Source organism: Musca autumnalis, unplaced genomic scaffold (assembly GCF_047663935.1).
Source record: "Musca autumnalis isolate F117 unplaced genomic scaffold, ASM4766393v1 scaffold_1, whole genome shotgun sequence".
Lineage (NCBI taxonomy): Eukaryota > Metazoa > Arthropoda > Insecta > Diptera > Muscidae > Musca > Musca autumnalis.
Genome location: NW_027411644.1, coordinates 3,225,780 through 3,253,556, shown reverse-complemented (window position 1 = coordinate 3,253,556; position 27,777 = coordinate 3,225,780). Strand labels below are relative to the sequence as shown.

Sequence of the window (27,777 nt, the reverse complement as noted above, 5' to 3'; positions counted from 1 at the left end):
GAATGTACAGGGTTGGCCCCCGATAAAAATAGGCTACATATTTTTTGACTTTCGGGTCGGGCGGGTACTTCCCCTATGCCCTATTTTTGTAAAAATGCAATATTTGCAACAAATACGAATGTATCGGTTTCGGAATTTATTTGCGAGTCAATGGCGATTGTGTCTCCAACCTTACGCACTTATTTTGGGACTCAAGATCCGACCACGCGCACTTTCTAATTAGGTTATATCTACATTTTTAAATCTTTAAAAATAAAAATCAAATGTCGTTCGTTGGTCATGGCATCAGTTGAGAACGGCTGGACCGATTTCGATATTTTTTTATGCAAAGAAAATGTACTCCCACTTTTTCCAATTTTCAATTTTTATCATTTCTACAAAAACTACTGAACCGATTTTCATGAAATTGCCAGGGAATGTACAAGGATGGCCCCCGCTTAAAATAGGCTACAAATTCAGTTGAATTTCGGAAAGCGTCGGGGTACTTCCCCTATACCCTACTTTTTTAAAAATGTTATATTTACAATAGTTACGAATGTATTTATTTCGGAAGACCTTACCCACTTTTTTAGGATCCAATGACTTGACCAAACCCACTTTTTAAAATATGTTATGTACAAAACTACTGAACCGATTTTCCTGAAAATGTCAGGGAATTACGGGCATATTTTCTTGAATTTTGAAGGGGGCATATTTGAAAAATAAAACGCCTTACCTTTATGAATAAAAATCAAATGCTGTCATAACCCAACTTAGGTTTTTTGGAAAGAAAAGTTTACCACACCCCCCGAAAACAGGTTACATATTTTATTGAATTCCAGAGGGAGCGGGGTACCTCCCCTATGTGATACTTTTAAAAAACGTTATATTTGCAAAAATTATGCATGTATCGGATCGACCACGCCTGTTTTTTTTTTAATATGTCATAACTCCAATACTACTGAAGGGATTTCCATAAAAATTACCACAAAAGCTCAATGTTTGCCGTTGTTATGTATATATTATGGATTTCGGAAGAGATGGGGTACCTTCCCCATGCCTTTCTGTTAAACGCTATATAAGCCAAATGTATGATTATATCGGTTCAATTGGTAGGCAATGAAGTTGTGTGCACTCTAGGTACATATTTGGAGCCTAGATACCGGACGAGGACTACTTTTTTTTAATATGTTATATCTTGAAAACTGATGACCACGCCCACTCTTTTCAAAACATTATTTTTCCAAAACTACTGAACCTTATATTCAGAAAATGTTCAGGAATGTCCCGTGGTCCAAAATGCTATATATTTGAAGACGAATTTCGGGGCCTATTATTTTATAATCGCTATATTTGCTAAACTTATGAGTGCATCGGGTTGCAAATTAGTTTTCGAGACAACGGTGGTTGCGCCCCCCGATCAAGAAAAACTATATATTTACAAATTTACTTGAATGGTGAGGTTCAACGGTCCATCAGCCATGAAAAGCTAGAACATATAAGTCTTAATAAGCGGGAGAATTCGATTTAACCACTTTTTAACCTTTAAAATTAGATCGCTTTAAGATAAAGACAGGGACATGGAAGATAATAAATCCTAAAAAGCATAAATTGGCGAAAAAAATCCGACAAAGTCCGTAAGAGAAAAGAAAGGTTACAGACAAAAAATCCTTCTCGGTTTGACAATAGACCGAAGAAGTGAGGTAGAAAATACCTATTTTTTAATTTTCAGGCATTAAGTCGATAAAAAGTTGTCATTAAAACTCATTACGACGGGCCAGCAACGCGGACCGGGGTCTGCTAGTAGAGAATAAATTCTCAATCTACGAATAAATTTTCTCATTCTAAATTTAATACAATGACCGGAGTTTTTATTCTTTAACGACGACAACGCTCAAAGAACTCAAATATTAAATATGTGATGTCTTCATTAGGTCCATTTTATCTTCTTAAGATTCGTCTTTATTATAATACACGGTGTCGCAATAGTGAAGCAGAAGTTACAGTAGATGATACCGAGAGATGACACAAATACTTGATATCGCATTTGTTAATCACTATTTGCGGAAAACATTGAAAGTTGTAAGAAGTTGTCATTTTAGCAATTACATTATGTGTGTTCGTTTACTCAAAATTTGTACAAATTGTTGCTGGATGTTGTTCGTTTACTCTACAGTACAATGCAAAAGACCTTAGCCGATTACAAGAAGTTACTGAACTTGTACAAATTTGTACAAATTGTTGAGTAAACGAACACACCTATTATTAGAAATATATAACGCAGATAGACATAAGGGAAGTAGGAGCTATCCTAAGAGTAATTTAAAGTGACATAAAAGGTTGATGCACTTGCAAAAAATTACTCCCACAAATAAAATAAATTACAACTATCCTCAAGTTTAAGGTACTAAAATTAGTGTTATTTCTTTAAAGAATAGCTAGATCTACATCCAAAATGTCAACTTGTAAATGTGTACTATGTAGGAGTATATATAGTCAGAAAGGATTTAAGAAGAACGTACAAAAATACCATGTCCTAAGCCCTATACACAGCACATTAAAACTTAATATGATTATAGTTCATTCATTTATATTTAACCTTAGTCGGGGTTGCGAAGCGCACCGGTTTCAGCTCGTAATATATAAAATACATGTATTCACATTTAAAAGTTAATATAAAAACTTAAGTTTGCCAATATATACAAAACATATGTATGGCTTTCCACGGAATAGTGTTGAAGTTTGACGAAGAAAATCTCATATGGGTACTTTACACGGTATGTTTTTTACATATGAGTTGTCACTTCTCCAATACAAAATGTATATGCAAAGTGACAACTCATATGTAAAAAACATATCGTGTAAAGTACCCATTACTTTCATTAATTTCATAAAAAATAAACAAATACGTACGATCATGTATCAACACGCATAACAAAAATAAACCAAATTTATTCTCCGATACAGATATTAAAACCTCGCTCGTTCTTCATCAACGTTGACACATCACCAATTACATATTCACATGTGCTCGGGCGAAAGAAGTACAATTCTTATCTCTCTGCTTATTTTTAATGGATATTGCCAAAGCAGGACAAGAGAAAATAGAAAAGATCGCTTCAGAGAGAGAGAGAGTAGGAGAGAAAAATTTCGTCAGACTAACCGGACAGAGTTCGGACCGAAGTCGGTCAGACGCGCCGGAAAAAAACTTCCGACTTTGAGCAGGCGTGTCGGACGTCCGACTTTGTGTTTGCTGGGCGGTTGCTATATCCATCATTTATAAATCGTATGCTCGCTTAATTGATTTTAAATACAAGAAAATACTCAGTAATGTTATACATGTATCCCAATTTCAAAGTCAAGGAGAGGTGTTTATTTTCGCACAGTTTTTTTTCAAAGGAAATTGTTGCGTGTGATAGATAGGCTATAATTTTTTGTCCTACCTCATTTTTGAATTTTGTTGTTTTTTTCTTGGAGGGGAGATTCTGGTGTATAAAAGTAAAGACCACACTAAGCATTTGATAGCTTAGACCACTATTACTGGACATGAGCCTTCCGCAGGTAGAAATTAAAGATCCCCAATACTGATAGCGCTGATATCAAGGTCCGTTCTTATATCGTATCTTTACAGTACACTTTTTTCGTTATGAAAAGTAAGGGATAATGTTCGCATTACCAGAGAGTTCACCATAAACAATCAGATTTGAGTAAACTTGAAGTACACCAGTTTTTTGGCTCGATATTACCATATTTTTACATAATATATCATTTTTTGTAAATGGAAGATGTAATTACATGAAATTATGCGTTCTTAGATCGAGTTCAATACTAAAGTAATTTTATGAAATTTCTGTAGTGGGGAACTCGATCTAAGAACTACTAATTTCATGAAATTATTTCATTGAAATCATGTGCCTCATCGAAATAATGGTTTTAGACCCCAAGTATGTTTGGACGAAATCCGTTTAATACAATTTGGAGTTGATTTAGCAATGCCCGTCCGTCTGTCTGGCTGGCTGGAGCGCACTATAACTCTCGAATGGATCAACCGATTCGGTCCAAAATTTGGCTTTCGTAATATTTTGCCCAAACTTAGTTTAAGTTCGAAGATGGGCTATTCGAAAATGTTCGGAAAATTTATGCGCACGATAACTCTTGAAGGAAGTAACCGATTTGATCCATACTTTGCACACCGTGAAAGTTCTGCCAGACTTAAATGAGGTTCCAATATGGACTCAATCGGTCCATTCCTTCGGGTACCTCCCACACAAAATTTCGGATAAGTTCAGATTAGGGACTGCTCTCGAATCACTTTGATTTTTGTTGCAACAACTTGTATTCACTGCTTCCGTACGACTGTACACGTTTCATCAGGGGCAAGTCCATACTTCCTGAGAAAATAGCCTGAAAGATGCAAAAAAAACCCCCCACACAAAATTTGGAAAAAGTATAGTTTAACAACTCCTCTCTGATCTTATTAATTTGTGATGCAGCAGGTTGCACTTGCGGCCCCTGTTACGACGTTGTTATTTTTTTTTCGTGGGCAAGTCCATACTTCCTGAGATAATGACCCAAAAAGGTCCAGAAAATCCTACCGGCACCACCTAAACAGTCTAATGTGTAAAATAACCCTTTAATGCCAAGTTTACACTTATGCTCCAAAATCCACTGGATTTCACGAAATCCTGAAATACACCCCGGTGTTTATACTTATTTTTTGTTGATTTCAAACATATCACAATTATCAGCTGATCGAACTTGAATTTTCAAAACAAGCAGTTGTAAATTGAATTAGTCATCAAAAAATACGACTCTATATTGTCGTTTTTTTTATGACTAATTCTTTAAGGCCTGCGTACATAAGCTGCTCTGCCTGATTGCCTTGCTTTCCTGCTTCATTTTTGACATAATAAAAATAAAAGAATAAAGAAGGCCAAGGAAATTTCGAACTGGGTTGCCCTTTTCTTTTTTATTCTTTTATCAGAAGTAAGCAAGGTAAGCAGGCAAGGCAGCTTATGTACGCAGGCCTTTACTGCTTTATAGCACGGTTACACTACAGCTTTTTGCCGGGTTAACCCACTTCAGGAGGATTTATTTGCTTAATCTGCTCAAATCTTACCAGATTTGCCACACAAAAATTAAATCCTCTTATGGCTGGGTTTATTTTAAATCCGGCATAAATCCACCAAAAATACAGTGTTGTATTCGGTATTTGAGCAAAAAATCCAACTCTACTCAAAAAGTACCAAAAGTTGCAACTGTTTTTGCAACAGAGTTTGTCGTGTTTTACACGATTACGATTGGTCGCATGAGATTTTATGGAGTTAATAAATCTAAAGTTATTTGGAAATCATAAAATTATTTATTCTTTTTCATTAGACACTTTTTAAGAAAAAGTACGATTGATACCATGATACAAAAATGTATCACTGTGTGTAAAATATACCAATATGAGCAAAGAGGGGACGATATCTCATATGAGAAATTGTAAAAGTGTAACACACGACTATATTAGTTATTTTGTATGTATACGTAAACAAACATCAGCTGATAGTTTATATCCTTGAAAAGCTAAGTGTAACCAGCAAAGATTAACCCACTGGATTAAACCCAGTGGGTTAACCTTCAATAGTGTAACCGGGGTATTATTTCGAAAATTATCGTAGGATTATCTATATATCGTATTAGGTCTGTACCAAAAGTTTGTACAAATTGTACCCAAAAGTTTGTACAAATTTGCACAAACTTTTACAAAATGATGTTCGATAACAAAGTAAAAGAGAGCGAATTTGAAGACAATAGTGAGAGAATTTTGGAGAGCTTTGGAGAGTTTTGTTTACAAGTTTTTGCAAGGAACATTTTTCTTGTAAGAACTTGCAAGTTTGATCAGCTGATTTAAATTCGAATGCTTTGTGGCGGACTTCTTGGCAAGATCTATTTAAGAGGTCACGTAAGTAGCACAAATACAACTCTGTTTTAGCCAAAAATTCTTCAATATGTCAAAATGTTTGTTTACGTTTTCATACAATTTATTCACAATAACAAAATATTTGACAGATTGAAACCAATCAGCTGGCCGTTTTACGCCACCTTATAATTTCATCATGCTTCTTGGCAAAAACATAAACAAACGATTGGTTATTAAAATAAATAGAAATAAAAAAGGGAACAATTATTAAATAAATTATGGAAAACGATAATGTAAATAAAATAAATTATTTTGTAGTTTGTGGTGACTACTTTTTTATTTTATTATTTATTTATTTAATCTTTTCCGCCAACTTCTTCTTCAAATCACCTGACTTCTTGCAAGATTTTGCAAATTGCTGTTCGATAACAATCTGCAAATTTTTAGCTTCGAGAGAGTAAAGTTGGTGGAGAGACGTTAGTCTCGGGCCACACTACAGTAATTTCACTGAAATTTTGATATGAAATTATGCGTCTCTAGATCGACGTCCATAGTAGAGTAAAATCATAAAATTTCTGTAGTGGGGAATTCGATTTAAGAACACCTAATTTCATGAAATTTTTTAATGAAATTCACGCTAGTGTGGACCGGGACTTGCTGAGTACTTGCAAGTACTTTTCACTTGCGAAGTTATCGTACAGACCTATTAATTGTGTATAATACTAACCCTGCGTTTACAAATGACAGGACAGTTGACTTCATGTATTGGTTGTCAAAATCCCAAAACTTGCCTTTGTGAAGTAGGCGTCCAGACAACTGCAAAAACAGTTGTAAAATTATGAATGAAAATCATCAAATTCCTTTTGTTTTCCGTTCACATATTTTATTTTTGTTCATGTTCTTTTGTTTTCAACACATTTCAATTATTATCTCACACATTTTTACAAAAAATTTCAAAATTTTGTTAACCCTGTGAAAGAATGATGGACAGCTGGTAGCCAAACGACAAATGTATGTATGTGTTAGTAAATAAGAGTTGTATTTGAAGACAAACTGTCTAGTGTAAACGCCTAGTAACAAATGAAAAAATGGTTTTATCGCTGAGACATCATAATAACAAATTTTGGTTGTGTTCAGAACGTCGAAAATATTACTACTTGCCGTAGTTTTCCCGTTTAGTGCTACAAATGCGTTCACGTACTCCGAAATCTAGCAAGACTTGCACTTATCTTTAAACGAAAATAGCGCTGAATAACAAACACCCTCTTCTCCTGTTTTCTGCCACACAAATTTGGCATAGTAGAAACTAGCAGCATGTTTATTGGCATCTGAATATGATAGCTGATACGTTGATTTTGACATTTCTGCTCGAGTTTTTGCAATTTCCGTCATTTTCCCGTTCCCGTATTTTTAAGAAATTTGTATAGGAAAGCAATTTTTGACAATTCGCTCTTTTTTTAACATTACCATTAAAAAGGGTACGGGAACAAAAGGAAAATATCATTGTAACAAAGTAACTTAATATTTTTTTCACATTGTTTACACATTTTGATAATAACATTTTTTTGTTGCAGCAATTGACCATCTACCTTGTTTATTGTGATACGTGACAAGTGTTGCAACTTTTGGTACTTTTTTAGGCAAAAACAGTATATATGTATATCATGAGTACTGTGATTTCGATGTTTATTTCGCTGAAATCGCGAAATGAGATGATTTCATTTTTGTATGCGAAATCATGATAAATTTTGCTTGATTCCGCGCGAAATCACGAAACGCATTCGAAATCACGAAACAACGCCGAATGTAAACCAAGCATAAGAGAGAAATCAATTTAGCTTAAACTTTTGCTCTGTTCCTTTACGTGCCTGAGGTTACCATTTCTTACCATTTTTAACCTGTAAAGTGTTCCCTTACTTTAAATAGCATACAATTTATATGATAGCAGTTTACCACTTTTACCATTTTCTGCCACTGTTACCATTTTTAAAAGTAAAGGAACAGACCATTTGTAAATTGAAAACAGAGACGTATAGCATAGGGGTAGATAAGTCGACTTTCGATTAATCGATTAGTCGACTTTTCGGTTTAAAAAATCTAAAAATCGATCTCGACTTTTGACTGCAGAGAAAATCGAAAAGTCGACTTTTCATGGTCGACTTTCGATTTTCCTTAACACGATTTTTAACACAACAACTTTTAAAATGACACCCTCTGTTGACAATAATATCTATCAAAACAGCTCTAAAATCGATTTAGTCGACCTTGATCATAATCGAAAAATCGACTTTAGTCGACTTTGATCATAATCGAAAGATCGAAAAGTCGAGTTTTTAGTTAGTGTTGAAAATCGAAGGATCGAAAAGTCGACTTTTCAGTTGAAGTAAAAATCGAAAGATCGAAAAGTCGACTTTTGACTTCGATTACGCATCCCTAGTATAGCAATAAAGACTAGAAGAAATGCATTTTCCAAAAACATATGCTAATAGTTCCACATTTTGATTACAGATGGCTACATAACTCACTGGAATTGATAATAGCAATGCCATTCGTTTTTGATTCCCATTTCTAGCGGCAGAAAACATTAACGTTGTGTTTTGTTGCTGAAATTTATTTCTTTACATTTTTTATTGTTTATTTAATAAAAAAAAATCAAAAGTGAATGCCGTCAAACTTGGGTTTTAATGTTTTTCTTGTCAATATTCCAATGAATAACAGTTTTCGTTTAACAGAATGTTGCTATGATATCGTAGCAACAGAGGTTAACTCCCTCTACAGTTAATTTTTCACAATTGACTTTTCCTATCTTATAATATTGACATCTTTGTTGAAAAGTAAAATTGTAATATATTTAAATTCAGAAAATTAAGTACAAAATTTTTAATTATATAGTCTGTAAGGAAAATGTCCATAGACTAATAAAAAAAATTATTTCCTACAGATTTGTATTAGGTCCGAATATGTACTACATCGGATCACTCCTAACCCTGCGTTTACACATGACAGGACAGTTCAGTTCATGTATTGATTGTCAAAAACCCAAAACTTGCCTTTGTGACGTAGGCGTCCCGACAACTGCAAAAACAGTTCTAAAATTATGAATGAAAATTATCGATTTCTTTTTGTTTTCCGTTCACATATTTTGTTTTTGATCATATTCCTTTATTTTCAACACATTTCAATTATCGTTTCACTTCTTTTTTACAAAAATGTCAACAATTTGTTAACCCTACAGTCTCTGAAAACATTATGGACAGCTGGGAGACAAACGACAAATGTATGTATGTGTTAGTAAATCAGAGTTGTATTTGGAGACAAACTGTCTTGTGTAAACGCCTAGTAAAGGCCTGCGTACATAAGCTGATTTGCCTGATTGCCTTGCTTTCCTGCTTCATTTTTGACATAATAAAAATAAAAGAACTGGGTTGCCCTTTTCTTTTTTATTCTTTTATCAGAAGTAAGCAAAGTAAGCAGGCAAGGCAGCTTATGTACGCAGGCATTAAGGGTTTTCCAAAGTTTGGAAAAAATGCACTCGTCTTGGATAATTCTGAATTTTTCGCAACATGTAGTTTTTTTGCGGCCCTTTCCATCCTGGAAAATTTTCCTAACAGCTAAAAAAACCTACAGAAGTATTAACTTGTTTTTCTTCGGGTACGTGGCTGAGGGTATATCTCTGTCGGCTCAGCTGACTGATACTTTCTTACTTGTTTTCATTTCACATTTTCATAGAAACAGAATTGAGGCCCAGATGTGGTATCCGATGGAATTGCAATTTGAATTTCGAATTTCGAAAAAAGCTGAGTTGTGCTAAGTTTGAAAATTTCGAAATTCGAAAAAATGGCTGAGATATTCGACAAATGATTTTTTCCGAAAAAATTTTGACAGAATTGCAATTTTCGAATTTCTAAAAAAATTAAATTGTGCTGAATTGTGCTCATTTGTGCCGCAACATTGTTTTGATAGCTCGTACCATTTTCGAAAAAACCGTTATTTTCGAATACAGACATACTTGCAATTTTCGAATTTCGAAAAAAAAAACAAAAGTTGTGCTGAATTGTGCTCAGTTTGTGCCGCAAAATGGTTTTCGATATAACGATTTCGAAATAACGGTTTTTTCGAAAATGGTATGAGATATCGAAAAAAATTTGCCGCAGAAATGAGCACAATTCAGCACAATTTTTTTCGAAATTCGATAACTGCAAGTCTGTCATGTATTCGAAAATAACGGTTTTTTCGAAAATTTTACGAGCTATCGAAAAAAATTTTGCGGCACTAACGAGCACAAATTCAGCACAACTTAATTTTTTTCGAAATTGCAATTATGTCAAAATTTTTTTCGAAAAAAATCTTTTGTCGAATATCTCAGAACTGTTTTCGAATTTCGAAAAGGGGCACAAACCTAACACAATTCAGCATAACTCAACTTTTTTCGAAAATTGCAAATCCATCGGATACCACATGCAAACCAGTCGTACCGACCCAGCAAAAAATTTTGGAAGTTTTGCATGTGGAGTTATAATTTGCTACATCCTTCGATGCTGTCCACATGGACTTATAAAAAATGCACTCCGTTGGATACATTTAATAAGCAGTTGATTTAGAGACCCCTACAAAACAAAAGCAGTTGGTTGATGCCGCCGACATCATCAAAAGAGAAACAAGAGTACATACATATAGTTATGTATATACACTGTCGCTCACATGAATAGAACCCCCCTGCAAAATTGTTTTCAACCTCCATTTTTTCCGAATTATACAAGATATGAAGTTTTTAAGGGATCGATTATCGATAGCAATTATCGTTGAGTGGAGTGTGGAGTTGCCTGTTGTCAAAATTACTTTAAGGCCTCCACTCATTAGTCAGTCTGACTGCCAGCATTTATGGTAGTATGTGTAAATTTTTGAAATTTTGAGAATGTATGTGTGAGTTTTCCAATACTGATGAAAATCAAAATAGTTTTGATTTCAAAATGAACCCCCATCAGTCTGGGTGAATTGTGTTTATTTTCAAATTGTCAATAAACAATTTTGAAAAACAGAAAATAATGTTCGTGTAGGAACACAAAAAACGTAGAAATCATTCATTTGTGGAGGAGAAATTCAAGATTTTTACACTGACTGATGGTTGGTGCTACACACTTGTCAGTCACACATACAGAAAGGGTTCATTGGACTGACGGCACAGACTGATAAATGAGTGGGGGCCTTTATGTATGGCAAGCTTCAACTGAAGTTGCGAATCTCAGTTGACGAACAGGCTATTTTTCAGCAACCAATTATTTTCAGTTGCAGTGAATATTTTCGAAGAAACAAGAAAAAATTGAAAGGAAAAAACATTTTCTTAACAATTGTTGATTATTTGCATGAATAATTATTTTTGTGTATCAAAAATATTGCGAAAATAACAATAAAACAACAGTTTGAAATATTAATTGATATATTGAGCGCAAATCCAATGTGCACATGGATTCCATCTATACAACCGACAACACCAGGGAATTTTTTTTGAATAAAAATGATTTTGTTTTGTCTTTTTCCTCCTACTGCAATTTCGAAACGATCCAATTTTGGTACAATTTGTCCTCTATCAAATGGACAACTTCCTTCAATACGTTCGACAATATAGATTGAGCAATGCAATTGTTGTAATCATTGTCATGGGACTTTTGGAAACTTCCCTGAAGTCATCCTTTAACGTTTCCACAATGTAAACTGCGGCATCCTTTTCAATCGAAAATACGCCTTAAACCTAAAAAAGTTTACTGATTATGCAGATCTTTCCAACATGACCTTCAATTTACAGTGCAGATGGCAATTCCAATGGATTCGACTTGTCCCTCAAATTTCTTCTAATAGATGTCATGTCCTGTACATTTTCTTCATCATCAAAAATAATTCCATTGAACTTATCATTTTTTTTTGCGAATTGTACCTTTTGCATCAATATAAAGTTCACAAGTTTGAAAAAACACAGATCGATAACACCTTTATCGTCAGCCCAGTTGGGTTGACATCAATAATACAACATTTTATCTCAGTTGTGCTGACAATTGACAACGCAACTCAAGTTTAGTGGCAATACATAATCGACCCCTAAGTTTTACTCCTGGTAGAATAATAAAGGTAATTTCATGCTAACAATTACAATTTTTTTTAAAATTCGAATTTGAAGTATGTTCATTGTCAAAGAGTATTTGACAAAAACACTTATGTATGTGTGTACATGTACAAGTACTGTGTCAGTGAATATTACATTTTCATTTGAAAAAAAAAAATATTGTTTAAAAAATTTGCTTTCTTTCCGGTCATCAAATAATGAAAGTATAAAAATGGGTGTATTGATGTAGACGCACCCTCCCGCTGCTCCCTGCGTTGGACATTGATCAAGCTTTGCAAGAATCCCATAATTACTGATGGTATCTACAAACCTGTTATAAATTGGTGAAACTGTTTTGTGTATTCCGGCTGAGTCATTAGCCGTGGGAGCATTTTCAACTGCCGTGCCAAACGTACTCAACTAACCCCTGTAGCCTTTTGGCTACAATCAATGGAAGCAGCCATCCAACAGCAGAACTAGATATATACCCAGATTAAGCAGAAGAACGAACTTACAAACATATAAATATACTGTTACAACAACATCCCATGGCAGCGGGCTCCATGTAGATTGACTCAGAATGTTTCGGCCAGCCCAACTCTGCAGCAGCAGAGTGACCAAAGTTTATATATGTATAATAGATTAGAAATGTAAAACAAAATTTGGTTATGTTTCGAGCAGCTTTTATTAATAAAAAGTTATAGAAATCAAGATCTTTTCAACTATAAACCCACGAAAAACATAATGGGGGTTATCATGAATGAAATTTCCCCGTGAGTTTTGTTTTTCCGCCGTTGCAAGAAAGTGAAAAAATTCACGGGGAATTGCCGTTCATGATAACCCCCAATATCGCTTAAAACGGGATCACAAGGAGTACCTTCGGTAAAAAATTCCAAACGATTTTCAGACAGACCTTAAACTGCAAATACGCGAAATTTTGAACTTTTGTGGGGGATGTATCCGAAGACGTTGTTTGATAAACCTCTGGTAGGTTGACGTACATTTCAAGAAATTTAACGATGTGCAAGTTTGCCAAATCAGTCACTCCCTTATTGCGAAATTTTTTAACTTTTGTGGGGTAGGTTCCCGACGGAGTGGGCCGAAATGGTCCATCTAAGTTGGGACAAAATATTGCGAAATTCTGTTGCTTTCATTTTGGTTTTTCATTTGTTGTTGCTGCTACTTCATAATCATTTGTAATAAGCTGCACGCGAGAGATGAATTGACAGAAAAAAGGTAACTGCAATACCCCGAATGTGAAAAAATCAACAAAAAATCGTCCTCTTGTAAAATTTAATAAGATATTGATGCGCAAATTTATAATCTGATTTCCTTTGATTAAGACACAAATATCTTTTTAACCTTTCAATGATTTTCTTTGATTGTTTCCTTTTTACTTCCACAAAACAAAGACTACGAATAGGTATTTCTGAAAATAAACAAACTACATATGTACATATGTATGTATATTTTGTTATGAAACTAATTTTGTAACAAATAAATATGAATTTAAAAACCCAAGAAGTCCTTATTAATAATGAAAATCAAAACAAAGAGTATGTAAATAATAAACGAAAATGTAGTCCAGCAGAAACAGATGCTGTACCATGTAAAAAAGTCGACTATAATGACGAGAGGCGGGTCGATGTTGTTGAGGATGTAAAGGAATCTTTGATTTTTGAAAATGTATCTGTGCCTATTGAAAATGTAGACAATAATTTGGAGAAAGTAGCACTTGGAAGTGACACAAAGTCTGCTGATAGAAAGAACGAAGCTGAAATAGAGGTATGTTCCACAAGTATTTTTGATTGTATACATTTTTTTCTTTTCTTTTTTTTCGTATTTGAAAATTTTTTCGTGAAAGAAGGCCTTGCCTGCAGAAAATTTTTTTATGAAAGCAGGCCTTGACGTCAGAAAATATTTTCATTTATTTTCAAGACGTCATAAAGAAAAGAATAAAAGAAAAAACATCAAACATGCCGCGAGATATAAATAGAAACGTAAGTATCTGTATAATATAATTAATTTATTATACAAAATTGAAACTTTTTTAATTAATTTTAATTATTCTTTTCTTTTTATTTTTCAGGGAACTATTTCCGAGTTCCGGACTATAGTAAAGAAATGCAAGAATGGCAAAGAAACGGTGTCCACCACCAAAACTTCGAGGCCAGCGGACTTTTATTGTTCATGTTTCCTGTGCGCGCAGCAGCAGCAGGCAATGGAAAAGGAGGACGAGGGCGAACGACGCCGTGTGAAGGAGGAGGGCGAACGACGCCGCGTAAAGAGGGAGCCTGGTGGCCAGGATAATGTGGTGAATGTGGTTGCTTCCATCGATTTGACGTTGGAGGACGAGCTGGAGCCGCTGCAACAACAACATTTACTAGAAATGCAGCAACAGTTGCTGCAGCAGCTACAACAGCAGATAATTCAGCTGCAACAACAACAGCTGCAACAACAACAGCAGCAACAACAACAACAATCAATGCAACTGCAAGAACAACTTGCAGGAATAAATTTGGTGGACGAGCCGATGGGGGTAAAGGACAATGAGGAAGAATATCGGCTGCTTTCCGAGGAACTCTAATGTTTTTTTTTTTTTTCAATTTATATATATATATATATATTAATATAATATATATCTATATTATTATAATTAATATTCTATTCATTCTTTATTCATTCATTCTTAAATTATAATTAATATTTTTTTCATTCATTGCTATTTTTTTTTTCATTCATTGATTCACATTGATGCGTACTAATAAAAAATTAACTTCCTAATTATTATTTGTTTTCTTTGACGAGGTTAATGCCAAAGTAAACGAATCTGCTCTTGTATCCGTTCCATCCGCTTGCATTCGTTGTTTGGTTCAACTTTTTTTATTATTAAAGTTGTAGGGTCTAAAAACACACTCCTAGAAGAGGCCCTCAACCAAAATGTGCCTTACCGAAATACTGGAAAGTATGTTTGGATTTTTGAGACAATTTGAGGTTTAAAGTTTGGTCCAATTCGATTACGCCTTTGTAGAGTTGAGTTGAGTTGAGCACACAAAGAACGCGAAAAAAACGCACACACGAAAAACGCGAAACAAAGAACTGAAAAAAACGTACACACGAATTATTTTAGTGGAGACGGCTTTCAAGTTCTAATTCGAAATGTTATTTTTTCATAGAATGAAAAATAGACATTCCTTTGGAAAACCTACTATGTTTTCAGCAAACAGTTTCAAATACAAGTATTAAATTTGCCAACTTATATTGAAATCTGTTCAGATTCACAATATATATGGCGAATAACAAAAATGTTTTGCAATCGATGAATCCGAGTTTCACCCTATCAGAATTCGCGAACTGTTAACATCTATCTATTATATAAATCAAAAATGACGTTCGTACGTGAATCAAAAACTCAATCAATTCACAACCGATTTGCTTCGCGTTTGTCTTAAAATATTTGCATTTATCTAAGGAAGGTTTTGACATATTTTATTTTTTGATATCGCGAAAAAGTCCGCGGAAATTTGCAAAAATATATTATGAAGAAAGATTTTCAGCGTTTATTAGTACATCGCCCGAAAATAACAATGGCTATATAAATCTTTGAAATTGCACGTTGATCTAAAGATATACCATCGGAATCGGAGGTACAACAACAAATGTAAATGTTGTTTCCGAATATCGATAGAACGGTAACAGATATTGTCTAGGAATACATTTGCTAAATTATATTGAAATCGGTTTAGATTTCAATATAGCTCCCATTATATTTTCGCCCGATTTCATTTATTTGTTGCACGAATCATGCTATGTATATCCAATTTGTATGAAATTTGAAATGTGTCACGGAATTGGACGTGGAAGTCCGTGTACCAAATTATATTGAAATCGGTTCAAATTTGGATATAAATATATTTTTTTTTTTGGAATGTGTAACTACATTTGTTGTAGAAATGAGTATGTAAAATTACATTGAAATCGGTTCAGATTTGGATTATCGCATTATTTTACATTGCGTGTTTGAAGTCAACTTCGGTATCTACCTCAATGGTCTAACTGTCCTAGGTCCGCGATGGCATAGTTCCGACCTGCAACCTATTATGGACAGCCATTTATGAGGATAGATCGTACTACATGATCCTTTGGGTCGTAGCACTGTTGACCACTCATAACACCCATTTGTAAATTTATGCAAAAAAAGTCCACATAATTCAATTATTTTACATCCCATTTTACGAACAAATACATATAAGGGATTTAGAACATGGAAAATTTAACTTCAAATAGGAGTGGTATATGTTTTTCCTGAGAAAATGACCCCAATGCTGTAAAAAGACCAGGGGCTCAATTCTGTTCCTATGAAAATGTGAAATGAAAAATTGTATAAAGGAAATAAATGTCAAATGAAAAAAATTATAAAGAAAATATTTTTCATTTCAAATTTTCATAGAACAAGAATCCAGACCCAGCTGTGCTTGTGAAATGAAAATAATTTTTCTTGTCACAATGAAATGACATTATTTTCAAAATCATTACTTTGGAAAATACCTTGCGACCGAGCAACCAATGATTTTGAAAATAATGTCATTTCATTGTGACAAGAAAAATTATTTTCATTTCATTGCAAGCAGCCTGAAAAACAGGAACGGGATTGGATTTTAATCAAAGCGAAGCTAATCAGCGCAGTAAGTATGTGTTCCATCATTTCCATCATATTAAAGCGATTTATCAATGTGTGTCCGTCCGTCCGTCCATCCATTAAAAATTGTCATTTTACACCATTATTTATTGTTCATACATTTCCTAAATTCATTTTCATTTTTCATTTTCAGGAACAAACCAACAATGTACAACAACAACACAATGTACCGAAAACGACAAATGCAGAAATATGTAAGTATTATATTTTATTATTTTTTTGTTTTATTTTTTATTTAAATATATTTGTTTTTTCTTTTTTTTAGGGAACCATAATGGAAATCCGAACCCTGATAAAAACCTGCATCAATGGCAGCCAGACACAGTCCACCACCCGAAATACAACAGAAGAGGACTTCGACTGTGGGTGCCGCCTATGCGCTCCAAAAGTCAAGGTGGAGCGCCGAATGAAGAGAGAACGAGAGGTGGGGGCTGTCATAGATTTAACGGGGGAGGACGACGTGGAAGAGGTGCTGCCACAGCAGAAAGACAACTTGGAAGAGCACCTATTGCAAGTAGAAAAGCAGCTGTTGGAGCAACAAAAGCAACAGTTCGCTGAACAGATGCAGCAAAAAGTGCATGAGATTGAGCAGTTGCAAATGCAACTGCAACAACAACAACTGCAACAGCAACATCAAAAAATGCAGCAGCAACAAAATCAACTCAACTCAGATGCAAAACCAACAGCATCAGTTGGAAATTAAAAAAATGCAAGATCATTACTTGCAACAGCTACAACAGCAGATAATTCAGCTGCAATAACAACAGCTGCAACAACAACAGCAACAACAACATCTGCAACAACAGCTGCAACAACAACAACAATCAATGCAACTGCAAGAACAACTTGCAGGAATAAATTTGGTGGACGAGCCGATGGGGGTAAAGGACAATGAGGAAGAAGATCGGCTGCTTTCCGAGGAACTCTAATGTTTTTTTTTTTTTTCAATTTTTTTATATATATATTAATATAATATATATCTATATTATTATAATTAATATTCTATTCATTCTTTAATTATAATTAATATTTTTTTCATTCATTGATTCACATTGATTCGTACTAATAAAGAATTAACTTCCTAATTCGTATTTGTTTTCTTTGACAAAGGGTTTATGGGAGCACCATTTCTTTCAGAACTGTTGAAGATTTTGAAATGTCACCTTTTAATAGAAGTTTGCAATATCACAAAGAATCTGCTAAAAGTGAGCAATATAACCCTAGATTTTCAAAAATTTAGGACATATGCTTGCTGATTATACTGATTATATCGACACCTCCAAATAATAGTATGCTAAGTCTAAAAAGTGAGTTTTGCAGGAGAAGCTCAAAGTTTGGAAATTTCTTTGACCTTCAGTACTATGCTAAGTCAATATTTGTTTATAACTTCTGTTCGGATTGACCGATCATTACCAATATTGACAGAATTTAAGTTAAAGGACGTTCGACACCTCCAAATAATAGTTTGCTAAGTCTAAAATGGGTATCAAATGAAAGTGCTCAACAAGCAGAATACAATGTACTATATAAAGTTAAAATCTACAAAATGGCGTATAACTTAGGTTTTATCAGTCCCATCAAATCATCAAATATCATATCAAATAAAAGGGCTTGACAAGAAGAATACAGTGCACTATACAGTACATCTTATAGCTAAGTACAATTAATACTATCATGGGCTTCTACTATACATAAAATGCAGGGCAGCACTGTGGATCATGCAGTCGTATACTTAGGTGCGAGACTGTTTGAAGAAGGTCAAGCCTACGTGGCTCTTAGTAGAGTAAGACGTTCAATTTCTGTTCGGGTTGTCCGATCATTACCAAAATTTGAATTTGACAGAATTTAAGTTAAAGGACGTTACATATAAAAATGTAAAGAACTTGAAAACATGCTAAGTCGACTTAGCATACTATTGTTTGGAGGCGTCGATATATACAGTATAGTCTCTATAATCTGGACAACGCCCTCCTAAGAGAGTAACAAAGACAGGTTTTTGGAAATTCGAACTAAAAGTGTACGAAAAGTACTGATAAAGAGTAAGAAAGGTGTACCAAAGGTCGAAAAGTCCTAAATGGTAGTGAAAAATTTATTGAAAGGGACTTACGACCTTTTCCGACGGAGCAGACGATATATATTTTATGCCCTTTCCGCATACGAAGTAGCGGGTATTTGCTAGTTTTATATATAAAGATTATCAAAAGATATACCAAACAATTGTCGTCCTTGTGGTTTAAGACGTACCCGCAAAAAATAACAAAAAGCTTTGTAAATTAGTAAACCAATTACAACAATATTCCTTTATTTACACCTTCCATAAATATATATATTCCATAAATATATTCCTTCCATACATATAATATATATATATATATATATATATATATATATATTAATTTTTTAAATATGTTTCTCATTCATAGGGGTTTTCTTGGTTCAGTGCTAGTTGCAATAATGACCTTCAGGGGGGCTCGTTCATTTTTTCCGTGTATTCACCATTATTAATTTACGTTTATTAGCATCATTATTGAATGTGTGGGAGTAGCTGAACATGAATTTTCTGGGTGGCTTGGAGGAACTTCGCTTCTTGGGCTACTCTCGGCTTCGGAATCGCTACTGTCTGAGCTAAAATCACTTGATGAATCTAAATTTAAAATAAATTTAAAATAACAATTAAATTTGAAAATAACGTCATTTAATTGTGACAAGAAAAAAATTAACATTCTGTCAACGCAGCCCAAAGCAAGCAGCCGGAAAATATTACAATCAACCAACCAAAGAGCCCCAACTAAAACAAAGAACTTAGCCACAAATCAAAAGGATAAATAATCGGAAAATATTACAATCAACCAACCAAAGAGCCCCAACTAAAACAAAGGACTTAGCCACAAATCAAAAGGATAAATAATAGCAAAACAATCAACTTTAAACTTAAAACAAGCAAAACCAAAGGATAAATCATCGCAGTAAGTACAATTTGAAAGAAATTTGGTATTAAGGTCGTTTTTTGGGGGCTATTTTATAGGTTGTGGTACATTCATGACTTCAAACCCATATCCTGCTTTTGCGACCTTTTTATGTGCAATTTTGAAGACATGGTAGGGTGAAATGCGACAATTATCATAACAGGGTATTAAATTTGTCAAATAATATGGGAAAATCAAATTTTAAGACAAATTTCGGAAATTTTTCAATAAAAAATGGGTGGGGTCTGGGCAGACTCATGTGTTACGAATGTGATATGTATGTCAAAAGATCCTTGTAGCTCCTTTTCTGGTGATCATTTTGACTCCATACTTCCTTCATTTGAAAGGTAAGAACATTTTATGAAGCTACCTGGAATCTCAGGTTCATTGCTTTATCTTAACCCAGTTTAAAATGAAAAGACCAACGGAGGGTTAACAAATGGAGGTTATAGTTTATAGTGGTTGAAGTGTAAAAAACGCTATTCCTCTATTTTTAACCCAGATATGCCCATTGCTTGATCGTGATCATTTTAAAAGTATTTTTATATTATTTTAGAAGCAAATGTGAAATAATAACAGTATGTTTATATGTTTTTTAAAAAATTTTTGAAAAAAGTGGTTTTTGAGGCCGCTTTTGGACACAGGGTTTTATCTTATAACTGGGAGTTATGGGATGCAAAACATTTGACATATAGTCCAAAGACACCTTTTCGGCATCTAGTTAACGTTTTTTCGTAGTAGGCTCCACATCGTGTATGTTTTCGTTATAAAATTACCCAATAATTAATCGGTCATAACGCAAATCATTGTAAAAACTAAGCGATCGGTGGCAACTTCGATGAACTAGACCTCAAAACTCAAAAATAGTAGCTCAAAATAATAGAATCACATAATATCCCAAGAGCTACAGATGTGTACTGAGTATATCACTAAAATAAACGGTACTTTGATAAACATAACATATCAAATTAGCAAGAACTTTGTGTGTCCTATATATAGGACGCTGGGCATATCTGGGTTAAGATAGAGCTTTATTATTTGGTATAGAAGTTTTATTATATCGGTCTTTATGTTCGAAGAGGACCATGTCCACCTCTTAATTATTTATGATTCATTTTGGTGCCACTTTTAAATAGACATTTTGGTTTAATAATTGAAAACGGTTTTATTCAAGAACGCATAGGTGAAATTGTTTAAAGTATGTTTGGACAATCTATGTCTCGACAAAAGACGAATTTCTAAAAATTTAATTGTTTTATTCAAGAACGCATAGGTGAAATTGTTTAAAGTATGTTTGGACAATCTATGTCTCGATAAATGACGAATTTTTAAAAATTTAATTGCAAAACAAGTAAAAAAGTATCAGTCGGCTTTGCCGACAGAGATATACACTCAGCCTGTGTATATTGAAACATTTTTTTCCAAAAAAAAAACGTATGTATTGTATTTAGGGGGTTTTAAAAATGTTGCGGAGGAGATACTAAAAGAAATGATATGAAATACAAAATTTCTCGCTGATTAATCCATCAGATAACATTAACAAAAATAAAAAAAATTTAGTTTGCAAAAATAATGACAAAAAATAAAAGAAAAAGAAACTAGAAAAACGGCTCCCCAGCCAAAAAAGAATTAAAGGTAATGAATTAAAATCCCATGTTAATATTAATGCACGTACTACAGGCACTGGGTTACGTATTTAGAAGAATAATTCCTAACAAGTAAAAAAGTATCAATCGGCTTTGCCGACAGAGATATACCCTCAGCCTGTGTATATTGAAACAATTTTTTCCCAAAAGTATGTATTTAGGCGGTTTTAAAATTCTTAAAGGTAATATTTTTTACCATTGAATAAACACCGGCAGTTGAGCCATACCTATCTACTAAAACTATCGTGTTTTATTTTCTATTTCTTTTCATTTCTATTGACGGCCACTCATACGCATTGGGCGTACTGGCTCCATTGGGGAGTCTTTGAAACACTTGTTCCCCCCCAAGTCCCTATACTGCGGGCTAAACATTTGGTCGCTTCGGGCCGAATAAACAAGAGCACATACATATAGTATATGTATGTATATACATACACTGTCGCTCACATGAATAGAATAGAGTTGTATAGTTCATGAACGAACTAGTTCAATTGAAGGATTCGTTGAAAAGAGCGTATGAACTAGATCAGTCGATATAGTTCATTATAGTTCAATAGCTGTGTCTGGTTACCCTAAAATTTGTAACAACTTGTACCAATTGTTGCTGGAAGTCGTCTGTTAACACAAAAAACCAGCAAAAGAGAGCGATTCGAGAGAGACATTTTGACAGTTCTTTCACTGAGAGCTTGCAAATTCTTGCTGGACAAATTTCTTCTAGCAAGCACTTGCAAGCTCTTCTTCTTCCTGAAAACAATCAATCAGCCGTTTTTAGTTTTTTGTTGATTTATGTTTGTGAACCTTAAAAACAATTTTATTGTAGAAATAACATAGTCTAATTGTATTGTTTTATGGAGAACAAATTTGTAAAGTGGAAAAATACTTTTTTGTTTCATTTTTTTTTTATTTTTAATAAAATACAACGTGTTTGCTTCCTTTGTTGGCGGACAAATTGTTCTGTTTTGGCAAGTCAGCTGATTGCTTGCTGGTTTTTGCTGGGAAGGTGTCTGTTTACTTTTTACAATTTTCTAGCAAAAGAGAATAAAAACCCCTTACTCTCTGAGAAAGTTCTTGCTGGACAATTCTTGCTGGGAAAGTAACCAGACAGACTTAATAATTCACTGAACTATAATCAGTCGGTGACCGTACGAGAACGATTCACAATCTAGTTCAACATGTCGTTCACAAATATATAAAGTGACGGCGTCGTCTATGTTAAGGGATGCCTTTGTAATGTGATCAGTTTGTTTATGTTTTGGATCAAGGTACATGGAATAGCTGTTTCTACAAAAACATACGAGACATAACATATTACAATTGCTCTGTTCCTTTACGTGCCTGAGGTTACCATTTTTAACCTGTAAAGTGTTCCCTTACTTTTAATAGCATACAATTTATATGATAGCAGGGGCTGGATTCTTGTTCTATGAAAATTTGAAATGAAAAATATTTTCTTTATAAAATTTTTCATTTGACATTTATTTCCTTTATAAAAGTTTTCATTTCAAATTTTCATAGAACAAGGATTGAGCCCCAGTTTACCACTTTTACCATTTTTTGCCACTGTTACCATTTTTAAAAGTAAAGGAACAGACCAAATATGTCGAATCCAGATTCAATCTGCCTTTTTGGATAGAAAAAAGGGAAAAATAAAAAGAAACACACACACACACAAAGCTTTTTTGCAATGACAGTTTCCACACACACACCCACACAACATACGATTTTTTGCCAGCCACCTAAATGAAGGATATTTTTCTAAAATTAATTAATCTTTCTTTAAGAATGCAATAAAATTATGCAAATGTAATATTTTTGTTATGGAGTAGTTAAATTATAGCTTTGTTCCTTTACTTTTTTAATGGTAAGAGTGGTAAAAGAGAAAAGTGTCAAAATTGTTCAAAATTGCTCTCTCATGAACATTTTTACCAGAAAAGTAAAAGAACGGAAAAATGGTAGAACCGGCAGCAATGTCAGAAAAAAACATAAAAAAATCAATTTTCGTCTTATATTTCACAGTTTTTAATTTAGTTTTGTCAGTGTTCGACTTTTTCTTCGGTTTTTCATCCATTTTGTGAAATAATCGTCAAACAAAAGTCGAAAAATCAGTTCTGCCATTTTCTACCTACAGAAATTTTGCTGGTAGCCTGTGGTAGAAGAGAAAGCCATTTTCGCTCTCTCTCCCCTCTCACTCTCTTAAAAATTGCTTCCAGCTTTGCCACTTTTCGGGGTTAAGGAACGCTTTGCAGGTTAAAAATGGTAACAAATGGTTAAAATGGTAACCTCAGGTAAGTAAAGGAACACAGCTTATATTAGTCTTTTGTTTGTTTGTATTTGGTGTATGTATGCGTTTTCATCAAACGACCGATTAAGAGCCGGTGAACGATTTTGATCCGAATGATTGAACTGGACAGTGAACTATGAAGTAGATTACTGACCTAGTTCAGTTTAAAGAGCTGAGCTATTGAACTAGATCTTTCAAATGAACTAGATTGTACAACTCTAGAATAGAACCCCCCTGCAAAATTGTTTTCAACCTCCATTTTTTCGAATTATACAAGATATGAAGCAAGGTAAATTTATAGAAGGTATGTGCATAAATTACAACAACTAACAAATTTACAAAAACAACATTGTTGGTATTGAAAATTAATTATCAAAGAAAATATTGAATAATAGGGTCGTTCCAAAAATTTCCTCAGGAAAAACATAAATACATTCTGAAAATCCTCCAAAATAGAACAAATTTGAATGACAATGTAAATATAAAGAATTCAGAACATAATATAAAGAATTCAGAACTGTCGTAGGTCATTTTTACTACAAGTTTAGGAAGAAAAACAGTATTTTATGGAGGCAAATTTCGAAGTTTCAAATTTCATGAGTATACCCTATTACATTTTGAAAACTAATGGGCCGATTCCGTACAGCGAGGCGAGTCATGTCGCGTCGTCTATCGTCTCTGTGACAAAATTTAAAAAATGCACTACGTACAGCGATAGAAAATAATCTTCGATAACAAGTTATTTTTATTTTGTTTTTATTCGTTAGTAAAAATGAACGGCGACAGCTAATTTGTTGTCGCCGGAAAATGAACATTACGGCGACAAAATTTGACGTCGTCGTGCGACTTTTGCCATACGTAATGGAAAAATTGCAACTGGCAACGCGACACGACTTGCCTCGCTGTACGGAATCGGCCCATAAATTTACAAAAAAAGTAAGAATACAGCTGATTGTCACTTCTACCTTCTATAAATGTACCTTGATATGAAGTTTTTAAGTTTTACTCATGGTAGAATAATAAAGGTAATTTCATGCTAACAATTAAGGCCTGCGTACATAAGCTGCTCTGCCTGATTGCCTTGCTTTCCTGCTTCATTTTTGACATAATAAAAATAAAGGAATAAAGAAGGCCGAGGAAATTTCGAACTGGGATGCCCTTTTCTTTTTTATTCTTTTATCAGAAGTAAGCAAGGTAAGCAGGCAAGGCAGCTTATGTACGCAGGCCTTTACAATTACAATTTTTTCAAAATTCGAATTGGAAGTACGTTCATTGTCAAAGAGTATTTGACAAAAACACTTATGAATGTGTGTACATGTACAAGTACTGTGTCAGTGAATATTACATTTTCATTTGAAAAAAAAAAAAATATTGTTTAAAAAATTTGCTTTCTTTCCGGTCATCAAATAATCTATATATATAAAATAGAAAAATGTTTGTATGTTTGTTTGTTTGAAATTTATAGACTCAAAAACCGCTGAACCGATCTTGCTGAAATTTTCAGGATATATTACTACATCGCCTGAAAGTAACATAGGCTATAAAAAGTTTCGAAATTCCGCTCTGATCCGGAGATATAGCATCAGAATCGGAGGTACCTCCAAAAAATTTAAACTTTGTATGCAAATATCTATAGAACGGTTACAGATACAGACTCCAAATTTGAAATGTGTGATGGATTATAGCCTAAAAATAAATGTGCCAAAATATATCGAAATCGGTCCAGATTTGGATATAGCTCCCATATATATTTTCGTCCGATTTCAAGTATTTGATGTACCAAACACGCTATACATACATGTCCGATTTCAATGAAATTTGGAATGTGTGACGGAATTTGATGTAGAAATAAATTTACCAAATTATATTCAAATCGGTTCAGATTTGGATATAGCTCCCATACACATATATTTTCGGCCGACTTTCTTATTTTATGTACCAAACACGTTATATATGTCCAATATCGCTGAAATTTTGAATGTCTGACGGAATTTGTTCTAGAAATAAATGTTCCAAATTATATCGAGATTGGTTCAGATTTGGATATAGCTCCAATGTATATATATTTTCGGCCGATTTCTTTACTTTATGCACCAAACACGCTATATATGTCCAATTTTGCTGAAATAAAAATAAAATGTGTGATGGATATTGGCCTAGAAATATATGTGGCAATTTATATCGAAATTGGTTTAGATTTGGATATAGCTCCCATATATATTATCCGCCGATTTTCCGCATTTGATGCACCAAACATGCTATATAGGTCCAATTTCGCTGAAATTTGGAATGTGTAACGGAATTTGATCTAGAAACAAATGTGCCAAATTATATCGAAATCGGTTCATATTTGGATATTGCCCCTATATATATTTTCGGCCGATTTCCTGTAATTTATGCACCAAAGACTGTATGTATGTCCAATTTCATTGAAATTTGGAATGTGAGACGGGATTTGGTGTAAAAATAAATGTGCAAAATGATATCGAGATCTGTTCAGATCGGAATATAGCTCGCATATATATTTTCATGTTTTTGTTATGTATGTCCAATTTCAACGAAATTTTGAAGATACTTAGAAGTCATCATTATATACAAAAGTATTTATAGTTGAGAAGGAATTGACCAAGGCTACAGCTTTAAATATTATATCTTTGAGAGACTTCTTAAGAATAATGTTTTAATATGATATAACTAAATCCTTATTTGATTAAAAATCCAATATGTACAAATAAAGAGAAATTAATATTGTAAGAGTATATAAGTACCGTAGGAATGCTTATAGTCGAAAAGGCTTTAGGAGGAGTGTTACATCCTGAAACATACAAAAATACCATAGTAGCTCCAAAACAGCTGTGAAAGGGTAGAGAACGCCTTCATATCTCCTATATTTATACGTTAAAATATTAAAAAGGCATTCCATTATATTTTATCTAAGTCGGGGTAGCAAAGCGCACCGGGTTCAGCTAGTGAAAATATAAAAATGGATGTATTGATGTAGACGCACCCTCCCGCTGCTCCCTGCGTTGGACATTGATCAAGCTTTGCAAGAATCCCATAATTACTGATGGTATCTACAAACCTGTTATAAATTGGTGAAACTGTTTTGTGTATCCCGGCTGAGTCATTTGCCGTGGGAGCATTTTCAACTGCCGTGCCAAACGTACTCAACTAACCCCTGTAGCCTTTTGGCTACAATCAATGGAAGCAGCCATCCAACAGCAGAACTAGAGATAGACCCAGATTAAGCAGAAAAACGAACTTACAAACATATAAATATACTGTTACAACAACATCCCGTGGCAGCTGGCTCCATGTAGATTGACTCAGAATGTTTCGGCCAGCCCAACTCTGCAGCAGCAGAGTGACCAAAGTTTATATATATGTGTGTTCGTTTACTCAAAATTTGTACAAATTGTTACTGGATGTTGTTCGTTTACTCTACAGTACAATGCAAAACACCTTAGTCGATTGCAAGAAGTTACTGGACTTGTACAAATTTGTACAAATTGTTGAGTAAACGAACACACCTTATGTATAATAGATTAGAAATGTAAAACAAAATTTTTACATTTCTAATCTATTATACAGCTTTTATTAATAAAAAGTTATAGAAATCAAGATCTTTCCAACTATAAACCCACGAAAAACATAATGGGGGTTATCATGAATGAAATTTCCCCGTGAGTTTTGTTTTTCCGCCGTTGCAAGAAAGTGAAAAAATTCCCGGGGAATTGCCGTTCATGATAACCCCCAATATCGCTTAAAACGGGATCACAAGGAGTACCTTCGGTAAAAAACTCCAAACGATTTTCAGACAGACCTTAAACTGCAAATACGCGAAATTTTGAACTTTTGTGGGGGATGTATCCGAAGACGTTGTTTGATAAACCTCTGGGAGGTTGACGTACATTTTAAGAAATTTAACGATGTGCAAGTTTGCCAAATCAGTCACTCCCTTATTGCGAAATTTTTTAACTTTTGTGGGGTAGGTTCCCGACGGAGTGGGCCGAAATGGTCCATATAATACCCCGTTTATATATAACCGGATTTAACAAACCGACTGGGTTTTAAATGTCAATTGCATTGCTTATATTTCAAACAAATCCTCATAAAGAAGGTTAACCCTGCAAAAAGCTCTAATATAAACAGCATATTAGTTGGGACAAAATATTGCGAAATTCTGTTGCTTTCATTTTGG

General features: G+C 33.9%; 3 protein-coding genes across 5 annotated transcripts in view; all 3 read left to right on the top strand.

Moving 5' to 3' along the window:
- The first annotated feature begins 13,487 nt into the window (after window positions 1–13,487).
- Window positions 13,488–14,571, top strand: LOC141391069 (uncharacterized). Its single transcript, XM_073963989.1, has 2 exons — window positions 13,488–13,769; window positions 14,074–14,571. The coding sequence occupies exons 1-2, from the start codon at window positions 13,488–13,490 to the stop codon at window positions 14,569–14,571; spliced, it is 780 nt and encodes a 259-aa protein (XP_073820090.1).
- Window positions 14,572–15,941: 1,370 nt separating this feature from the next.
- Window positions 15,942–17,669, top strand: LOC141390301 (uncharacterized). 2 transcript variants are annotated; one of them, XM_073963216.1, is made up of 3 exons: window positions 15,942–16,673; window positions 16,817–16,877; window positions 16,949–17,669. In XM_073963216.1, exons 2-3 carry the CDS (start codon window positions 16,830–16,832, stop codon window positions 17,384–17,386), a joined length of 486 nt encoding a protein of 161 aa, XP_073819317.1. In that variant the 5' UTR covers window positions 15,942–16,673; window positions 16,817–16,829; the 3' UTR covers window positions 17,387–17,669. The 2 variants fall into 2 exon arrangements, with proteins under 2 accessions (XP_073819317.1, XP_073819316.1); XM_073963215.1 differs by having other exon boundaries at window positions 15,942–16,669; window positions 16,949–17,667.
- Window positions 17,670–19,458: 1,789 nt separating this feature from the next.
- The window catches only part of nAChRbeta2 (nicotinic acetylcholine receptor beta2), a 53,621-nt gene continuing 45,302 nt past the window's right edge, over window positions 19,459–27,777 (top strand). Inside the window, exon 1 of one of the 2 annotated variants that reach the window (XM_073958823.1) lies at window positions 19,459–19,649. The gene's annotated coding sequence lies outside the window, so the exon portion shown is untranslated. Of the gene's footprint in view, window positions 19,650–24,325; window positions 24,602–27,777 lie in introns of those variants that run through there. The other variant, XM_073958814.1, reaches the window with a different exon arrangement.